Source organism: Aedes albopictus, chromosome 2 (assembly GCF_035046485.1).
Source record: "Aedes albopictus strain Foshan chromosome 2, AalbF5, whole genome shotgun sequence".
In the NCBI taxonomy this organism is placed as follows: Eukaryota; Metazoa; Arthropoda; class Insecta; order Diptera; family Culicidae; genus Aedes; species Aedes albopictus.
The window spans coordinates 326,041,085-326,060,189 of NC_085137.1; the positions used below are offsets into that span (position 1 = coordinate 326,041,085).

Genomic DNA, 19,105 nt, shown 5'->3' on the forward strand with positions numbered 1-19,105 from the left:
TCGTCTCAGCTTATAATAATTTCTGGAACAGTCTATAGGTGTTGGTTGTGCTGGATTAGTGCGACTGGAAATCTGTTACTTCCGAAGATCTGGCTTTCTCAGTCTTGGACTATTCAAAACGGTATGTTTTGCTTTGCCCGACGTTTCAGCTCTATTGTTGGGCCTTTTTCAACAGGATAGCTGTCAACCGTTCCTCGTTACATTGGTTTTGCCTGTTTTTTGAGGGGGAGCTTCTTGTATATAATTTTGAACATTAATTTGGTATTTTTGGGACACTGGGACACTATAGAAATTATCCACGACCTGCACTACTATAAACGAAAGATTGAACAGTAGTCAACGGTGAATATCACCTTGAAAAAGGCCCAATAAAAGAGCCGAAACGTCGGGCAAAGCAAAACACACCGTTTTGAATGGTCCAAGACTGAGAAAGCCAGATCTTCGGTAGTGTTGCTTATCATTTGTGATAAGCGTGTGTTTCTCATCCACATTCTAGAATGTGTGCAAGCCAAGCAGTAATAACTTAAAATGCATGCATGCATGTTTGAAAATTACAATTAAGTGAAGCTTTAATCGAGAACCGTCTATTTATCCCGTTGAACAAGTACACTCCTAAATACGGCAGATTCATGCTTATACGCTCAGGAACATTATTGTGAGATTCAAAACCCAATTATGGTCATAACCAACAAGACCTGAACGTTGCAATCAGCGACGAACCTGCTAATCAGTGTCCCAAATTTGCATATTCAAAGGGTTCCCAGCAGTCAGTGTCTGTGACATACCTGCTTCGTTAGATCATCAAAAAATAGGTAGTAGTGGCTACTTACCATGTAGTACGGCACGTATTTCACCTTCTCGAAGGCTTTGTACTTCTTGAGCTTGGCGTTGTACCTTCCGTTGGGTTTGTCAAACCGTTCGTGCTCCTTACCCAGCAGAGCGTCGTTCGTTTTCAGATAAGCACTCTTGCTCGGATTCACGCTGCTGTGGACTGGCACAACGGCGTAGTACCTGAAGCCCTGGTTGGGCACATACTGGACGGCCAGGCTGGGCACCACATGTTGCGCTCTCCGATGGAACTGTGGAGCTACTGTCGTGTGCAGCTGGTTCGGTGACTGATTCTGGACGACGGGAGTCTGTTTGTTTTGCTCCGGTTTTTCGATTACTTTTCCGGTTGGGGCAAGCGTCGTCGAACTGCTGGCAGCAGGTGCTACTGTGGTCGATTGAGCAGTGTTTAATTCGTGACTGTGCTGACGCTGGGACACCGGTACGTCATTGTACTTTGGTCGTGACGGTGGCGGAAGAATATATCTGAAATTAGGATCGATGGAGGTTTGATTTTTTAGTTGTTCAAAACTCATCAAAATAGATTGCTTTAGCTTAGCAAAATTGCAGAAAGAATCATATACTTACACGTATGGATAAGGATTAGGAACATCGTCGGATTGGTCTTCCCAGACCGGTGCAGGATCCCGGAAAGGTGGTTGAGGTACTGGCACTGGCGTCGTGGTGGGTGGCACGATGGGGCCAGTGTTCGTGTTCCAGTACACCCGTATGGCACCGGTCTGCGTTGCTGAATAGGCTATCAATAGTCCTATCAGACCCTGTAAGGAAAAAAAGCAAAGGAAAATACTTAGTTTTTAATTATACGTAAATGTTAAGTTGGGAACTGTTGAACAATTTGAGCGATAAGAAATTTAGTATTATAAAGAGACCAGCTCTCCCGGAAAAATCTGTCTTGACTGCTGTGATGTTCTTTTTGTGTTCTAAGTACCCGATTTATGCAATTATAAAATTATTGCATTTGCATGAGAGCCCTCTTCCCTCCTCCCCCTACAGAAGGTGGATAGTTCTCAAACTATCAGCGTCTAAAGCAACCGGATGCCACCTCAGATTACGCGCAGAATCTCGAGGCAGCGCTGCCACACGAGGGTGAGCTCGATGTGGCAACTCTAGAGAACTGCTGGAGAACAGTAAAAGCAGCCATCAACGACGCAGATACGGGTGGTAATGCTGCAGCAAGGAATCCGGCAGAACGTAGAACTTTACAAATAGAAGCGCAAGCAGCAGACCCGCCTCTTTCGGTGGAAAAAGTGCAGCCTGGAAGAATCGGAGTGCGAGAAAATAACACTGCTGTGCCCTTCCTACGAGACACGCATCCCGGAACGACTTCGTGCCGCGAGCCAAAATATTTATGGAGGAATAAGAACGGAGGCCTCTTGACGGCCGGACGTGAAGTGATCGAACGGTGGAAGCAGCACTTCGAAGAGCACCTGAATGGCGTGAAGGACGTAAGCACGGGAGACCACGACAACAGAGGGAACGACAACGCCAATGCAGCAGATGACGGAAATGAGCAAACTCCCACGCCGAGGGAAGTTAAGGATGCCATCCACCAGCTCAAAACCAACAAAGTAGCTGAAAAAAAGGTATCGCAGCTGAACTCATCAAGATGGGCCCAGAAAAGTTTGCCACCTGTTTTCACCGGTTAGTAGTCAGGATCTGGGAAACCGAACAGCTACCGGAGGAGCGGAAAGAAGGGGTAAAGCCTGTATCCGCAATAATCGGGACACAGAAATACAGGTGTAACTCTACAATAGATGCATTAAAATTGCCCAAATTTTGCCTAGAAACATATGAAGATGTGTTCACTTCGCCTACAAAATTTCATGTGAATCGGCGAAGTACTTTTTATTGTAGCAATGAAAGAGTAAAATGTGCGCCATTGAATTTTGTACAGCCCCTAGTTTTGCTTGTCAGCGCTGTAACTTTTGAATTTGGTAAAGGAAATGACTGAAATTTTGTAAACAAACCTCTCAATCTACATTTGTTGCATAGGCAAAATTTCATAAAAATCAATGCACTATCAACAATTTTATAGACAAAACATATATTGGGACTGAACGTGATTTTAGCCCCTCAGTCAGCGATTAGTCAGCACCCTTGTGTGTTTCGATTGTACTATTGAAAGTACTATACCAATAATCATCAAATTTTCCAGGCATAATATACACATAATCAACTACCTTCTGTGAAAATTTCATGAAAATTGGCAAAGAAATTCAAAAGTTATGAATAGGCAAACAACGCATATGAAAAACACGAAAAATTTTCACTAACACTCACCCTTATCAACACCAGTAGCTTTCAAACCAATTGATCAAAGTTGATGAAATTTTGCAAGCAAGTGTCTCTATAAGTATCATAACTGCTAACGAAGTTTCAGACCTATCATCACAGAACTGTGAACTATTGCTTGGAAGAACCATCTATTATGCGAATGAAAATTGGTCATGATTGTACAAAATGCTTAAAACCACGTCTGTTTGTTTTTTATCCACAGTTTAAAGTAATGCATCGATTTTTATGAAATTTTGCACAAATAATAAACATACACCAAAGAGTTCTCAGTAAATTATTTGGCCAATTTTACTGATTCATTACAGAACTACAGCCGTGCTTCTGTGTCCCGATTATTGCGGATACAGGCTTTAATCTGCCCCATTCATAAAAAAAGCTTACCTTGCCTTATCGATCAGACTAAGGCCTGAGAGGCCTCTGCTTTATAGTAGCCGTCTCCATTAGAGTGGGTCATCGTTTATATGTTAAAATGAAAAACTCAATGGTATCCCATCAGGTCAAAGCTTTTTTGAACCCATTTCAGGACCCAAATGAGTGTGCAGTTTTTTAGCACGATCGGTTATGTCTACGTTTTGCGCATCGCGTTTATAGTTTGTTTGGGATTTTCCATGGGAAAACACTTTTTTTTGCATTTCTCTCATGGCATACTCGATTTTTTCTAAAACCATGTAACCAATAAAGTGAAAACATAGCCTAGGGCAGCGTTTCTCAAACTATGGTTCGCGATCCACTGGTGGGTCGCGGGCTGATTTTTGGTGGGTCGCGAAGGCTTGGGCGATATTGTAACAAATGTCTTTATTAATTCATGTCAAATCATATTGTAGGCACAATTTAAAAAAAAAAATATTTATTGTAACCTAATTTTCAAATGTTTGTCTAATTTACAAATAATCTCTTGAAAATTAGCATTTTTTCAACACATAAGGAGTCTTCCTAATTCAATTCATTTTTTTTGTATTCCAGACTTGGTTTGGATTACAATGAATTTTGAAATTCCTGTCTGCATTCTGAAATCGTTTCTGAAACTATAAGTTCTCAATCAAATGGTTTCAGATTCTGGTAAAGTTTTAGTGCTCTGGAAATAAAAATCATTGCAAGTTGTTGCTTACAGTTTAATTTTGCAGTAAGATTTACATGCCAAATGCAACAGGTTCGAAGAACTACGTCGAATATTCTTTGATGTTTCCGTAGGATCAACATCTGTTTGCAGACAGAGTACCTTGAGTACCTTCAAGATCGTGGTTCCATTTTAGATACTTTTTCCTAAAAAAGTCATTAGATTTTTATAACTTTGTTTTGAAAAAGGTTAAAAGGTTTTGCGCCTTGTGAGAAAGATTTCGAAATTGCTGTAATCAATATAAAGGGCTTTTCTTTCTTTAAAAGTTTTTAGTAAAAATAAATAAATAACAAACAGCATTCACCAAATTTCGACATTAGTTTCCATGTATGTTTAAGAAAAGCAAAAAGTTTGAGAACCCCTGGCCTAGGGTATCCTGAAAAACTTTGTCGAAGACCGCGGAGTGATCTGATGCTTATGAAAAAAGTTATAGCGTTGTCATTGCTTGCCGAAACAGCATGTTGCTATTGTTATTCCTTTACATGTTAAAACATAAACACATGCATGCGGTTTGTCGCTTATAACTATTTTCACAAGCATCGGATCGCTTTGTGGTCTTCAACGAAGTTTTTCAGAACATCCTAGGCTATCATTTTACAGTATCGGTTAAAAAGTTTCAGACAAACTTTTTCAATTTATAACAAAAATGCAAAAAAGTATGTTTTCCCATACAAAATCCCAGACAAATTTCAATTGCAATGCGCAAAGTGTAGATGCAACCGATCGTGCTCAAATTTTCCACGGACCCGAAACGGAACCAAAAGAGATTGATCTGAGGAAACGGTTCCGATGACCCACGCTAGTCTCCATTCTACTAGGTCTATGGCTATGTTTCTCCAGTGCCGCACTCTGCGACTTGATCGACCCAACTAGCTTATTGCGCACCACGTCTTTTTGTATCGGTCAGATGACTCACGAGAACCATTTTAGTCGGGTTACTATCCGACATCCGCCCACCGTAGCCTCCCAAATTTCGCGGTGTGGACAATGGTTAGTTCTCTCAGCAGCTGATGCAGCTAAGGGTTTACCCCAGTTTGTACCCGCTCTCCTTATTACACCCTCTAAAGCAATGTTGAACAGCAAGCATGAAAGACCATCATCTTGCCATAACCCTCTGTGAGATTCGAAGGCACTCGAGAGTGTCCCTGATTTCGAACTACGTACATCACTCTATCCATCGTCGCCTTGATCAATCGTATCAGTTTATCCGAGAATCCGTACTCGTGCATAATCTGAAATAGCTGGTCTCGATCGATTGTATCACACGCGGATTTAAAATCGATGAACAAGTGATGTGTGGGCACGTTGTATTCACGGCATTTCTGCAACACCTGACGGATGGCGAACATCTGATCCGTTGTAGCGCGTTCACCCATGAACCCAGCCTGATATTACCACACGAACTCTCTTGCAATCGGTGAAAGACGGCGGCATAAAATTTATGTGATTGTTTTGTAGGCAGCGCACAGTAGTGTAATCGAGCGGTAGTTCCCGCAATTCAACTTGTCGCCCTTTTTGTAGATGGGACACACGATACCTTCCATCCTTTCCTCCGGTAATACTTCTTCCTCCCAAATCTTGGTAATGACCCAGTGTAGTGCTCTCACCTGTGCTTCTCCACCGTATTTTCGTAACTCAATCTCTAAGAGGTCAGGGGCCGGAAATCTTTCGCCCTGTGCTTGTACTCCAAGATCTGTTACCACGCCATCTTCGGTGCTTGAGACGTCACCATTGAGGTACTCATCGTAATGCTACCGCCACCTCTCGACCTCCTCACGCTCGCTCGTGAGAATATTCCCGTGATTATCTTGGCACATATTGGCTTGTGACACAAAGCCTCTGCGGGAGCGGTTCAGCTTCTCGTAGAACTTCCGTGTTTCCTTAGCACGGTACAGCTCTTCCATCTCTTCGAGATCTCCATCGCTTCGCGATCTCGTTCTTCCTTGTGGCGCTTCTTCATCCGAAAGACTAAATACTGCCTGTTCCACGCCTGTCTGTTCGCTGCATTCTTCTCGTTTTTCAACTATTCACATTCGCCGTCGTACCAGTTGTTTCTGTGATTCGGTGTCGCGAAGCCTAGTGCTGCAGTCGACGTACTACCTATGGCGGATCGGAAAACCCTCCAGCCATCTTCAAGTGCAGCTCTGCCAAGCTGCTCTTCCGATGGTAGGGCCACTGCTAGCTGCTGCCCGTAGTTGACCCGCGGTACAGCGACTAAGTAGTGATCCGAATCTATATTCGCACTGCGGTATGTGCGGACATTGGTTATATCCGAGAAGAATTTACCGTCGATTAGAACGTTGTCGATTTGGTTTACTGTTTGATTGTCGGGTGATCTCCAGGTGGCGTTGTGGATGTCGTTATTGGGGAATAAAGTGCTTTGGACTACCATACCATGGGATGCTGCAAAGTTTACGCAGCGCTGGCCGTTATTATTCGATATGGCGTGCAGGCAATTTCGCCAGATTACCGGTCTGTACATTTCCTCCTTCCAACCTGCGCGTTCATGCCGCCGCCAACGATTTTCACGTCACGCGGCGAACAACCATCGTAAGTTTGCGCTAATTGTGCGTAGAACGCTTCTTTCTCGTCATCAGGTCTCCCTTCGTTTGGGCAGTGCACGTGATTGATGCTGTACTTGAAGAAACGGCCCTTAACTCTCAACATCCGTTGATCGACTGCCATCCGATCACACGTTGTCGCATCTTGCCCAACATTATAAATCCTGTTCCCAGTTCATTGATGGTGCCACATCTTTGGTAGAAGGTAGCCGCTCGATGCCCGCTTTTCCACACTTTCTGTCCAGTCCAATAAAGTTCCTGCAACGCCACGATGTCGAAGTTGCGGGGATGTAGTTCGTTGTAGATTATCCTGCCACATCCTACAAAACCAAGTGACTTGCAATTCCATGTTCCAAGTTTCCAATCGTAGTCTTTTCGCGTGGGTCTTTGCCGATTGTATCGAGTCGTATTTTCTCCTACATATGTTATTCGTGATGGGATTTTTTACGGGTGGCTTTTTAGGCCTACGCCAACACTCCGGTCTCATCGGAGGGCCATTGTGCCAGTTCTGTTTAACGTCCCAAGCAACACTGGGACGACCACGCTAATGGGGCTACCTTGGAACTAGCTGGATGTGATACAGCATTTTTTACTCAGCAGAAGCATAACAGTAGGCACAAGAAAGGCGACTATTTGGAATATGAGAACTTCAGAGCCGGAAGGATACGGTAGACAGGGCATGTTGCAAGAATGCCGGACAACAACCCTGCAAAGTTGGTGTTTGCGACTGATCTGGTTGGCACAAGAAGGCGTGGAGCGCAGAGAGCATGATGCGCGGACCAGGAATTTATCCAAAAATTCCTCCAAGGATTCCTCCAGGAATTTCTCCCGAGATTCTTCCAGGAGTTCCTCTCCAGGAATTTGTGGGCTTCGAGGCCGTACGGCTAGAGGCGTCAGTCATCTAGGTGTTTCATAAACGTTGGAGTGTGGGTTCGATTCCTGCTCCAGTCGGGGAAACGAAAAATTCTCCACTGGTCCAGTGGGTGTTATGTGTAGTGTCCGTTGCCTAATGTTAGTGCTTGCTCAGTCTGTGCAACTTTTGGTTGAAGACGGTGTAGTGTCTTTTAAAATTCCTTCAAGAGTTACTCCAGGAATTTCTCTTAAGATTTCTCCAGGAATTTCTCCAGATATTCCTCCAGGAGTTTCTCCAGGGATTCCTTCAGATTTTTTTCAGGAATTCTTCCATAAAACAAGAATTATTATTATATTAATTCAAGAATCAAATTTCTCTTAGGATTCCTACTGGGATTTCTCTAGGAATTTCTCCAAAAATGCCTCCAGGGATTCCTCAGGGAATTCCTTTTGTAATTTCTCCAGAGATTCCTCCAGGAGTTTCTTCAGGGATTCCTCCAATGATTTCTCCAAAAGTTCCTTCAAGAATTTCTCCAGGAATTCCTCTTAGGATTCCTCTAGGGATTCCTCCAGTGATTCCATATTGCTTTTTTATATCATGTTCATACTCCTAACATTTAAATCTGTGACAATTTTGACGTATATTTCAGGACACTATCAAAGCTATTCCAAAATGAAAATGTGATTCTTGCTCATTTGAAAAATGATGGATCACCCATAAACCCAAGATGCAATACATTAAAAAGCATAGATTCTGTAACTGGAGGTCTAAACCTACGATCCTAAGGAATAATATTTGGGGTACATCCATTTTTATAGTGGGTGTGTCATACAGCTGACTGAGATATAACATGCATCCAACTTTTTATCACCACAAACGCAAAGTACGGCTTCATGACAAGGATATTCGGTTGTTTGAAAAAGAAGCTAAACGATTTTTTTATGTACTTTGCTAGGTGTACTTTGCCTGTCCAAAATACATTATTTACCCTATGTCGCGTTTTCTTCCAGAATGCACTATGCAGAAGGGTATGTGACTTTCTAAGTTCGTCACTTATAGTCCAAATTAAGCAACAGAATTCCACAATCGGAGATTTAATTTTGTTGCGGTTCAAATCACCGATTAATATGACACACATCTCACTTAAATCGAACAAGCACTAATGATGATTTTATTCAATAAATTAAAAACGAATCGTTCATTTGTTATGTTGTGCTATGAACCGTCTAATCATCGATTAACATTTCTCAATTTACACACTAATTAAATAATTCTACCAACAACTGGTTAGTTAAGCCGCAGAGCTACACCCAAGCTTGTGATTTTTTTTTGCTTCTACTCAAAAATATAAGCGAGTGCATTGTGCGCCAACCATACCCACAAACCCACCCAATTGGCAAACATTCTGTGCGAAATTGTGCTCACGCACATGCCCCTCCCGAGTGAGAAAACCCTATTGGATTGGAATTGAATCAACTGCACCACCGACGACTTGTTATGAGCCACACAATAATGCAGGGCACAAGAATTTGCAACCTGCCGACGAACGTCAGTGAATCAATGCGATTCCATAACTTTAGATTAGGCGTAAGTGCTTTTTTTAGTTTCTGCCTGTGTTATGGCTCTTTTATTGTTTGGGACTTCGTATGGTCTCACGGTAAGGCAAACTGTATCGTTGCTACTGTTTGTACTAGCGAATTGGTTGGCCGTATAAAACCTAGGGCTCCAACTCAAAACCCTATCAGTTTGCGATCGTTTTGGTTCTGGTGCAGTCAGTGAAAAGTATTCGAAAATGCTGAAAGTGAGTGTGTTTCAAAGAAGAATTGTTTTCCTTGTTCTAAAACCATGTTTTGATTTGTTCCTAGATTGTTCTAATCGCCTGTGTGGCCGTGGTAGCCGTCTCAGCGCAGTACTTCGGAGGGGAATCGATCGGGATAGGCGAAGAGGGTGGTTACGGTGGAGGTGATGAAGAACACAAGGATTACTATGCTCATCCCAAGTACAAGTTCGAGTACGGAGTGCAAGATCACAAAACCGGTGACCACAAGAGTCACTGGGAAATTCGTGATGGAGATGTAGTTAAGGGTCAATATTCGCTCCATGAACCCGACGGCACGGAACGTGTGGTTGAATACAAATCCGATAAGCACTCGGGATTCGAAGCTCACGTCAAGCGGGTCGGACACGGTCATCATCCGCAGCTGTACAGTGGAGCCCATCATGAGGAAGGTCACGACGATTACGAGCATGATCATGCCTTCAGCTACAACAACCAACACCATCATCATCTGTGAGTGCCAGGCAGCGCCACATATTTAGTGATGGGGGTATGGTTGTGAGATCCAGAAACCAGCCATATTATCCTTACGAGTAACTATTCGAGACTGAAAACCAAATACTCTTTTAAACGAGAACGTGCCTGCCGAATCCGCGCACTGGTGCGTTGGAGAAAAAACAGCTTCTTCCTATCTGTAGTTTCAGCTGTCGACTGTTTAAGTTTAAAAAGCTCCTCAATAAAAATGTGAATCGAACGAAAATCAAAGACGGAAGTGTTTTATTATTATTTTATGTGTTAGTACACAGCTGGTACTTTATCCCTGAATTTAGTTAGTGTTTCAAACTGCGCAATTGGTTTTTGACCAGTCATGTTATGGTAAAATTAGAACTGGTTACTTAACCTTTTCAAATTTCGGCGCATTTGGACTGGTACACCGGGAACACCCTCATGAAAATGAAATCAATAAAGACTGGACTCGCAAAAAATGAGACACTCAAAATAATATATAACTTTTGATTGCGTTCACAAAAATAGCTGATTAACCAGAAATATGTTATGTGTAGTTAATGCCCTAAAAAATTTATCAAAATCGGTTCAGTATTGGCGCAAATACCGTCGATACAATAAAATGTGATTTTGGAAATGTTGGGCTTCCATTTTAAAAATTGTTTAGGCTACAACTTGGTTGTTAGCCCATCAAAACGTCTGAAAATTTGACTGTTAGTTCTTCAAGTAAGTTATAATAAGTGGTGAAAATTTCATTATACATAATCGGTTCAGTACTTTTTTTTAACAATTCAAACAAAAAAACGGGGTTTTCAAATTTTGGTCACTTTTAACATTTTAAAATCAGTGTGCATTATTTTGACTGTAGTATTGGCAACACTGTCCCGATTTTTTTTTTTTGAAACTTTGACAGTGTAAAATGGTTGTGTTAATCTGTTCTCAGTCATTTTGATTGAACATTTTAAAAGTTAGAGTAGTTTGAATGTCACTATACCAAAAACCACATCTGCTTATTGTGCCATAGTGCTACATATATGGCTATAACTTTTTAAAGGTCAAATCAAATTGAATGAAATTTCGACACAATACATCTACATGCCGTCGTGTGGGGCTTCTTTATACACTTTTTTATGGTTTTTCAACTTCATGACATTATATTTCCCAGAGTAGTGAATGGATTTCCACAATTTTTACAGATAATAATCGTGAGTATGTATGTAGGATGCATGCAAAATTCGAACTAAATCCATCAATAAACAAAAAAGTTGTCCATACATCAATCGGAGACATCTAATATAGAACCAGAGGGGGGCTACTTTGGACATTCATAACTAAAACAAAACTGCTGTTAAAAATCCAGGTTTATTTAGAATACTACTTTGTATCAACACTGTAGTATACTATATCATACATGATTCCTATACATATATGCGTTTTTAGGTGATTCTGTGCTACCTTTGGTATTATGAGCAGCGTGATATTGTAATATAGTCTTAAAGGCTGTCTGGGGACCATCAATCCTTTATTTAGGTGAAACGGTCATTTATAATGTGTATCGATACAAATATTCGATTGCATCTGCTACGTCGATACTTCTTGCATGAATTGTGCAACCCTTTGAAACTTATGAACTGTAGCAACAATGCTTACAGAGCAAATATTCTGATACGTTAAGTATATTGATGATATTGATGAAATAACGACCGTCTTTGATAATATGATAACGATCAGGCTTGACAATCGTCCTTCTCGTCACCACTGCGTGAAGATAACAATAAAACAATCTTCGTCCGAAAGAACAACGGTGACGATTAGCCTTTTCGTCGCCGACTGCGGGCGTCATGACGAAGCTCAATCATAAATAGTCACCCACCAACTTTTCCGTCGTCCTCTTTGTTACCTGGAAATGAGCGACGACGGGCCTAGCGAACGCCAACTGGCAATAGCTTTTATTGACGTTTCGGCACGGTGATGTGAAACCTCACTAGCTCAGTTGGTAAGAGTGCTGGATTGGCAATCTAGAGGTTCGTTGTTTGATTCCAGGTGCAATTATTTTTTATTAAAATCTTTTTTTTTTGTTGCTGACTCCGTCGGCTACTGCGTTTGAATCGGCTACTGCGGCTAATCGTTTGAACGCACTTCAAGTTCTTGAAATGTGTCACATTTTTTGTGACACCAAAACGGTTAACTATAGAACCGACACCAGTAATTTGAGTGTTGTTTACTCGGGTCTTCTGCACTCAATCACGAACGGAGAAAGATAGCAGAACATCGTCACAGCACGCTGTGATTCTCTGTTTCTGTTAATGTTTCCGTCCTTTATGTTCCATCTTTTCGTTTGACGTCTCCACTCATAGACATTTTAATTCAAACCTGTTTAGATGTGCCTAGGTGAAAGCTGTGTAAGTTTGTGCTCCGTCCAATATTTTAATTATTGTAAAAACGAATCAAGTCATTATGTCCGAAATTTGTATGTATAATTACAGTGTAATGTTGTTAGTCGTTCCATCAGTCCATGTCCAAACCTACTTGACCTAAAAACAACTTTTGATGTGAGTATTTTTTGTATAACGAATGACTTGACTACTCAAACTTTGTATGTTAATTGTAGTTTGCCCTGAAGATGAGTGAATAAACGCTCGAAACGTCGGCTTTAATTAAAACAGTTGTTTTATAAGCAACCCGAGGACCGAAAATACGCCAGCAATCGTTATCATGTTAAGTATATTTTTATGATTTATTCGAATTTTTTTCGCCTCCCGACAAGCAATAAAGGGTTTGCTTGAAAATCAATTTCAACCAAATGAAGGGGAAAATATTGCGTCATAATAGTCCCAAAGACACCTAACAGATTTGAACCATATTTTAAATTTAAAAAATCCATATTCAAAAGTGTGCAAAGTAGCCCCGCATTTTAAATGTAGCCCCGCACGACGGTACACACTTTTTGTACAGAAAAAAATTCATTGAAATCGGTTCAGTATTTTTGGCTCTACAGTTTTAGGTAAAAAATGTGATATTTTTTAAAGTGTTTGTTTGGCCCAAGATTCTCAAATGGTAAGTCTCTTGTTTCGACGATATCTCCGCCAACACTTAACCGATTTTGATGAAAATTTTTATGGTATTAGCTACACATAATGTACCATTCCTGGTCAAAAAATCAGTTATACATTATTCTTTGTGTCTCATTTTTTTCGAGTCCAGTCTTTATGTGCCTTAGGAACATTTTGTGGATGTTTTCAATCTCGGTGATAGCGCTTTCGGCAATTTTCAAAGGATTCCCAGGTGGAATCCTCGGAGCGATTCCAGAAAATATCACTGGAAGAGTTTGTGAATATTTGTACAACTTCTAAAGGAATATCTGCAAGACTTTATGAACTTGAAAGATTTTATGAACGGCTTTCTGGAGACCTTTCTGTATCCAGGAATCCAGGCATCAGTAGTCTAGGCGTTTTCGTAAGCCTCGGACAGTGAGTTGGATTCCTACTCCAGCCTGTGAAATCTTTTCTTCAAACGGAAAATTCTCCACTAGTGGTCTCACTAGGTGTTACATTTGTTGTCCATTGTCTCATGCTAGTGATCGTTCAGTCTGTGCAACCTCTGGTTGAAGATGATGTTGTCTCCTTTTTTTAATTAGGCATTTTTGAAAAGGGTTAATGAAAGGTTTTCTAAAGCAGAGGTTTTCAGATCGTGGAACGAGATACACTTGATGCATCGTAAAGCCTTGCCGAGAGTTCTGAATATGCGACAAGCTTGATGAAAAATACTTTAAAAATAAATCGGCCATTATCGCGAGTGACTGATAGTATTGCTCTATGAAGATTATATCTGAAATGATAAATTAATGAAACCTTCTAGAAAATAAGCCTGCAGTATATCTGAAGCAAACAATTTTGAGTGAGTGATCACTATAAAACTACTTTTGCGGATAACATTAGTGGCAATTCAAAAATTGCCAAAAGAATCTCTGTAAAATCAGTACCCAGTGGATTTCCATGGAATCATGTGACAGAATTTTGTTCAACAAATTCAAACTTTAAGTTAAATAACTACAAAAATCAAAAAAATGAAAATGCCACCCTGAGGCGAAATCGATCAGCATACAATTAAGCATCGGTTAAAAAGGAAAATTTACTTATCCGCTTAATTTTGCTCTTTTAAACCCGAATAACGCATTAAAACTCTTAGAACTAGTGAATCTGACACTTAAAATGCAAAATTAAATATTGAAATTTCTTCCTAAACGCCTAAAGGTAAACCGTTTTCTTGAATGAATGAATGAAATGATTTTTTTAGCTTATTCATGGTCAGAATAGCTACATATCATCCCAACCAAGGCTCCACAGAAATATTAAACAGAAAATTTACGGGAAGTCCTATTGGAAATCGATTGTTTAGTAGCAATGATTTCAGCTAAGTGAGAAGTACAATGCTAATTCCTTTAAAAATAGGCAAAAAAAAATTCTAAAAAAAGTATTTACTCATCTCTAGACATCTATGAACTATATGAGGTATAAAGTTTAAGATTATTACGACGCCTAGGAGTTCCTACTATGTGTGATTCCATTCCGTAATGATCTTATGTAGTACCCGAATGATCAATTTCACCACACTGATCAATTAGAGTGACTGGAAGGAAGAGCGGCGTTCCGTTCCACAGGTCTCCTGCACGTTTGAAACGGGAATGGAGTTGACAGATGATTGAAGCTTCAATATGAGATGATTATTATAATAATACGCTCTGAAAACAGCTAACAATCAAGGTTTCTTTTAGAATTCATTCAGAAATCTTGGAACAATCAATACAGAGCTTTGTTGAGGTTCTCACCAGTAATTCACTGAAATTTTTCTCAACCAGATATCAGGATCAATCAGCCAGATACTAAACTAGTTAGGAGTTCACAAACAAAGTTATCCTCTCCATGCTCCTAAAGTTATCTAAAGGAGAGCATGGAGAAATCCAAGGAAGGTTATCTTAGGAATCATTTGAGAAATTGTTGCGGAATTCCTAGAAGAATTTCTGAAGGAACACGGTCAGAAAATTCACACAAAACTGAGCTAAACTGAAACAGCTCAAAAATGAATAAATTGCATTTTCAGCGATAGCGCTGGCCCAAGTGCGAAAATCTGATCAGTTTAAGCCGTATAATATTCTTGATGATGTGAAGAATAGTATACGGCCTAAACCACTTGGATTTTTTCACTTGGGCCAGCGCTATCGCTGGAAATGCAATTTACTCATTTTTAGAGCTGTTCCAGTTTAGCTCAGTTTTGTGTGAATCTTACTCATTTTAGAGTTACTTTTTCTTAGCGTGAAGAATAGGTAAAATAAAAAAAACATGAAAAATGTGAATGCATTTAATGTCAGATTTTTACGAACAGTTCCTTGAAAGATATTTGAAGAAATAAGTAATGGAATTTCTGAAGGTATTCCAGGAAGAATATCTAAGAATATTTGCAAATAAAACCAGAGAGATATTTCAAAGAATCTGAGAAAAGTTATTTCTGAAGAAGATTAAAAGATAAAAAGATTTTCTGAAAAATCACTGGATGAAACTGTTGAGAAATAGCTTTCGGAGTTTCTAAAGAAATCCCTGGAGAAATTGCTGAACACGTTCATGACATTTTTGTGCATTTTTTAAGCTACGGATAGCATAGAAAGTTTCCGAATAAATTCATAGTGTTTTTTATTATTTGTAAAAAAGTTCCAGTAGGAATGTTTGGAAGAGTCCTTGGAAGTATTTCCTACGGCAGTGGTTTTCAGACCTTTTGCTTTGTGGTGCCCTTTTTAGAAATAAATTGTCGCGCGGTTCACTCTTTCAAAATTTATAAAAGATTTTATTTGCTTGTTACAAAAATGTAGTGTATTTTTCGATGCTACTTCCTGGTACATACACTAGACATGTCGTTGAAAAGATTTTCTTGCACCGATCATGACTATGACGTGATTGTATTTCTTCATTACTTGTCGAACTTTACTTTTTCATTGGTGTTTTTTTTACAGTCCAGTAGGTGAATTCCGGCGCACTTTTTCTTAGAAGAAAAGAAAATTTTCTTGCTGGTGAGCAATGGAAGAAAAATTCTTTCCTTTGAAGAAATTGTGCGCTGGAATTCAGCCACAGGTCATTGAGAATTCTTAGCGAAATCCTCAGCAGATCCCTAGTAAAATTCTTTCCAAAAAAAGTTGACATTTTATGGAGGACTCCTGGTGAAAGACTAGGTAAAGCTCTGCTTCTGGAATTGGTTGCTCTCGACTGTGGGAACTTTAGCTGGGAAACGTGATATTCTCGGCCTTTGCAGTCTTAAAGAGCAGCGAGAACGATATTCTCTCTACATCCGACGGTTTCGGTAATATATTTTACCTTTTTCAAGGATTAGAGGTTACGTTCTCTTGTACATGTATAGTAATGCTCTACATCGGATAGTCTAGGTACATGGTTTTCGAGATGGCGCCCGTTGCGGTGCATGTGTCGCGAAATTTTTGCGAGCTACTGTGTCGTGGGAGGCTTTTTGCTATAAAAATCTAGCTATTTGGCTCGCGTTCTATGCTATAATCGCACTGTTTTAGCGCCTACTAAAGTTAGCGAAAACAGCCACAAACCGTTTAGGTCAAAAGCGTAGGCGATAAAACAGTGCGATTATAGCATAGAACGCGAGCCAAAAAGCTAGATTTTTATAGCAAAAAGCCTCCCACGATACAGTAGCTCGCAAAAATTTCGCGACACATGCACCGCAACGGGCGCCATCTCGAAAACCATGTACCTAGACTATCCGATGTAGAACATTACTATACATGTACAAGAGAACGTAACCTCTAACCCTTGAAAAAGGTAAAATATATTACCGAAACCGTCGGATGTAGAGAGAATATCGTTCTCGCTGCTCTTTAAGACTGCAAAGGCCGAGAATATCACGTTTCCCAGCTCTGCTTCTGTACATATCAGATTTGTTACATAGCTCCTAAGACTATTATTTTGCCCGTGTAGTTGCCGGCTTAGAATAGCACTACGGACCACCTGTTCCGGGGGTAAAAGTCCACCAAACAGGTAACCCCAATCCAAGGTGTCAGGCGACCCGTGCTGAGGGATGAATGGTTGAGGGGGTTTAAAAGATGCTCGATCTTTAACGGAGCCCGTAGCGTGGGTAGATCGCCTTATTGGGTTGCGTTACGGTGATCGATCTACCAAACCGAAATCTAGTGTCATCCTATTTTTCAATTTTGGAATATGTGTTCTGGTAATTCAAGGAATTATAGTATTTAGTCCTTACTACTGGTGTTTTGGTGACTTCCAGTTTTTGAATAAAACTGAGTTTACCAACTTTACTTTGCATATAGTTAAAAACCTCGCCATCTGAGGCTAAACTCAATGCAAAGGAAATCAAATTGAGTTAGGGATCCATGTATGTACTAACTCTTCGAAGACTGGAAAGTGCTAGTACGCAAGGAACATACTAGAATCCTTATTAATGAACACATGTTCCATTATTGGAATGATATTGCTGCTAATGTTAAAACCCGAGTCCTAAACTTCCTACTGGGGAGAATTTAGCAGTAAAACAAGGGTGATGCTAGATTTCCAATGCATGGCCAATATCAGTACTCTTGTTTTGTTTTCTAAGAAAACAAAACAAAAACTGTATCAAAATCGATACTTTATTGCCTCTCAATGGCAATTGAGTAATGCGACATGCACTACACTAAGGATACGGGTAATGTCACAATAGATCTAAAAACTGGTCGCAGTGACAAACCCGAACAGGAATTAAAAAAAAAAAAAGACTATTATTCATAATTCATGGAGTTATTTATAAGAACTGGTAAGATTTTTGGAAGATCTCCCTCAGTATTTATGCCAAACTTATAAGAATATTTGATAAAATTTCGTTTGAAAATAATGAGCATGTTCTCTGAGATTATCTTGGTAAATTTCTTGTGAATTGATACAGAGATCTCATCTCGCATTTTTGAAGATAAGTTCCTTACCTTGGTTGATTTCCGAAGCGACCCATTGTAGATTTTTCTCGTGGTTTTTTTGAAATATTCAAAGATCTCTAGAACTGTGATTATCTTATGTATGGTCTTATCAGAAACTTTACTACAGTTCCACCGTAAGATCGCTTTGTTCTGAATTTATTTGAATTTTTGTAAATTCTATAAAAAAAATAGTATCTTTCCTTAAAGGTCCAGTGAACAAGCAACCACTTCTAGTTAAAAAAGCTTTTGTGAGCTACTTAATGCTACGATAGAACCCAAATCATTTTATTTTGGTTTTATGATGGTTAAATCAGGCCTCCTATATTCTGCGTAACTAAAGGATATATTTTGAGTGGTTGAATTACAAACACACACGCTAATCATTATTGTAAAGGCAACATATTTGGAAGACACGCGGTGTACTTAGCAAAGCTTCCCGGTGCACCAAGTGCACTGCGGTGAACGATCTGAAAACCGCTGCGAAATTCCAGGAGAACATTTTTCAAAATATTTGAAAGATTTTCTAAAAAAATAATTCTGAAGAATTTTTGAAGAAATTTCCTAAGGATTTTCAAAAAGTATATTTCAATAAATCCAGAACATTTTCTGTGGAAATTCGTGGATGAAATTCTATGGAAATGTTGCAAGAGTTCCTGGAGGAGTTTCTAAAGAAATTCATAAAAACGATCCTAGAGCAATCATTACAAGGGGTTCTAAATAAATTCTTCATGAGATTTTTAAAGGAATATCTAGAAGAATATTTAAGGCAATAATGGAAGATAATTTCAGAATGCATCCTCGGAAGAGTTTTTTTTTTAATCCGCAAAAGAATGCTAAAAAAGAATTTCTGGGTGAACCCTTGGAAAAAAAAATCGAAAGATTCACTAAAAAAATTAAATGAATTTCGGATTGAAAATTTTCACTCTCGTATTAATACGGCGTCATATTGTATAAGTTTTAGGAAATCACATAATCGGTTTTCTTATTTTAAAATAGGAAGAGTGATTCCCAACATTAGAGGCAGCGCTAATAAATGGTGCTTGGAACCAGCTACACACTCTCGATATGCACAATTCCAGAATTCATTATTTGAAAGTCGAAAGAAAAAAACTCGGGATTGTCTCATCTCCACAAGGTTCCAGAGGAAATCCTTGCGAGGTTACAGACGAAATTT

The 19,105-nt window shown here is 39.7% G+C and overlaps 1 protein-coding gene and 1 long non-coding RNA gene across 2 annotated transcripts in view; one reads left to right on the top strand and one right to left on the bottom strand.

Moving 5' to 3' along the window:
• Positions 1–1,397: 1,397 nt before the first annotated feature.
• LOC109399490 (uncharacterized) overlaps positions 1,398–19,105 on the bottom strand; it is a 128,382-nt gene continuing 110,674 nt past the window's right edge. Inside the window, exon 4 of the long non-coding RNA XR_009997836.1 lies at positions 1,398–1,604. This is a non-coding gene — a long non-coding RNA (uncharacterized LOC109399490). The remainder of the gene's footprint in view (positions 1,605–19,105) is intronic.
• On the top strand, positions 9,318–10,214 carry LOC109399492 (adult-specific cuticular protein ACP-20). The gene is made up of 2 exons (XM_019671938.3): positions 9,318–9,473; positions 9,538–10,214. Exons 1-2 carry the CDS (start codon positions 9,465–9,467, stop codon positions 9,964–9,966), a joined length of 438 nt encoding a protein of 145 aa, XP_019527483.2. The 5' UTR covers positions 9,318–9,464; the 3' UTR covers positions 9,967–10,214.